General features: G+C 56.5%; 1 protein-coding gene across 1 annotated transcript in view; it reads left to right on the plus strand.

Moving 5' to 3' along the window:
• Window positions 1-598: 598 nt before the first annotated feature.
• Window positions 599-2,308, plus strand: part of AURANDRAFT_72223 (hypothetical protein) — a gene marked incomplete at both ends in the record, with an annotated part of 6,235 nt that continues 4,525 nt past the window's right edge. The window contains 5 exons of the mRNA XM_009041562.1: window positions 599-764; window positions 806-1,020; window positions 1,311-1,556; window positions 1,971-2,149; window positions 2,201-2,257. Of these exons, the coding sequence (XP_009039810.1) occupies window positions 599-764; window positions 806-1,020; window positions 1,311-1,556; window positions 1,971-2,149; window positions 2,201-2,257 (863 nt within the window). The remainder of the gene's footprint in view (window positions 765-805; window positions 1,021-1,310; window positions 1,557-1,970; window positions 2,150-2,200; window positions 2,258-2,308) is intronic.

Raw genomic sequence — 2,308 nt, forward strand, 5'->3', positions numbered from 1 at the left:
CTCGTACGCCGATTTCGCAACCCGGGGCGCCTCCGACGGCTTCGCCCGCTCGTCACATATGGTCTACGCCTTCGACGACAGCCAGCCCGCCGCCAGCGCCCACAGGCGCACCGCGGTTCGCGTTTTCGGTCAAAGCGCTTCGGCGCCCGGCGGACATTCGCGAGTCGTCAGAAAATCGGCGCGCGACCAAAGATGCGTCGCACCATCGACTCGCACCATGATTTCGATCGTCCGGTTGCAAGAGCGCCCGAGAATTCATCGATTTGCCGCCGCATGACCCGGACCGCCGGATTACGGCGTTTTGGGGCCCACGCCGTAGACGCACGCGCGCGTCTTTTCCGGAGCCAAGGAGCTGGTTACGAACGTCACATGGTCACAGACAACAGCGTAACTCGCGCGGGGGCTCGCGGGGGCGCACGCGCGGTGCGCGGGCGCCGGCAATCTCTTGCCACAGCCATGAGGACAAGGAATCCTGGCCGCTTCGCGAGCTCTCGAGGGTCTTACTCACGCCAATAGTCACTGTAATAGCCTTAATAGTAGGGGCGGACAGTGAAGCCCGGACGCTTCGGGGCCGCTTCGGCTGGGTCCGGTTCCCTGGATGGGCCGGGAGCAGTGCACCGAGATGCTGGTTTCGTGCAAGGACCTAATTTGGGTATGTTGCGTGAGGCCCGGCCTCGCGCATCTCCGCCGAGTTTCGTGGCTGCACGAAATCAGGAAATCCATTAACATCGAGTTATATCTTTTTTACCGGAAACCAAGATCCGGTGAAAAAATATCGAGCTAAGCAAAGGCGGTTAGCTTTTAGCAATGCATAGACCTAAGTACCCGCCGGACGCCAAGCTGGACTCGGACGCGTTGGTCGCGGACGCGTTTCGCGCGAGCAAGCCGCTGGCCGTACAGAAGCGGCTCGACAAGACAGCCATCAGCGAGTACCTGCGAGACGTCCCCGCTCCAGAAAAAGCAGCACGCGTTAGAGAGGCGATCATCCGGGTGCTGGAAAGCACCCCGGAAGTCGCCGCCGTGAGAGATTCATAGAGAGTTTTCCTAGTTAGAGGATCCCGATCCTGAGAGTATCCCCAAGCAGAACGTCCTGCTGCCATAGCGGCTAGAGCTAGGGCTCTAGAGCAATTTAGGTCTCCAACCCCACTGGGAAAAGATACCCCTTTTACTAGGACTTCCGCTGCTCATCCACTGATCCAAACGCCACAAAAGGGAAAAGGACGTTTGCTTCCTGAGGCCAAGTCCTCGACTGATGTTCTGTCGGCTCTCAAGAAAATTCGTGGATTGACATTTCCAAAAACAAACCCTAGTTTTGGGTATTTCTCTCTAATTCAGGCATGAGTGCAGATGCCTACTGGGCCTCGACCCCAGCCGCATCGATGCGTGCCTTTGAGCCGTTCGCCTATTGGCGTTTCTCGCCTGCCAGTGGAAACGAGGCGATGGGCCACAACGCGTCCTCGCGGGCTACAGGCGTCGGACGGCTGCGCGATGGGTTCCGACGACATGTATGTCGACTCGAGTGCGCCCACGCCAGCCCAAAGTCGCCGGAGCGCCTCGTACACGCGACCGCGTTTTGCCCGCGCGGGAGGAAAACCGACTCGGAGACTTTGCGAGGTCGTAGCTCCGCGAGATCGAGGTCGATTTACGCGAACCCAGACTCTCTAAGTATCAGTTAGAAGTCGGCTATCCATCGCAAGTGACCGCAAGGTCGAACTCGACGGTCCAGCCGGCCGACTGTCCGCCCCTAGTAATAGTCCTAGATTAGCTTGACGTATACTAAAATTTTTACTAGTACGGTTGTTGCTTGCAGAAGAGAGTGTAAAATGTGCTACCTTTACTCCCGGACGGCCTGCCCGCGGGCCTCATCTTTGTTGCTATGAGTGGTTTTGGTGCGGACGTCGAAGCGTTCGGCGGTGGCTTCTTTGATCGGGTAGGTTTTTTATCAAAGTCTGTCAATGCGGTCGCTCTAGGTATCGGGTGCCAGCGCGCCGCGCGAGACCTGCGATGTCGAAGTTCAAGATTGTCACAGCCAGTTGCGCATGTGCATGCAACGCATCGCCGATGTCGAAGTGATCAATATCGATCTGGAGGCTCGTTTAGAGGCACAAGCTCGGGAGTACATCGAGCTTGAATCTGATGCGGCAGAGTCGTAAGTTCCTTGTGTTTTTGAATAACTAAAATGGAAATCATTGACCGTCAGACTGGCAAGTTGGAAGTCTCAATACGAGGCGGTTGTAGAGGAGGCTGAAAATTGGAGGTAATAAGATCTACCAAGATGTATCCATATACATGTCTCATTGCTCTCATA

The sequence above is a fragment of the Aureococcus anophagefferens genome (genome assembly GCF_000186865.1).
Source record: "Aureococcus anophagefferens unplaced genomic scaffold AURANscaffold_22, whole genome shotgun sequence".
Lineage (NCBI taxonomy): Eukaryota > Pelagophyceae > Pelagomonadales > Pelagomonadaceae > Aureococcus > Aureococcus anophagefferens.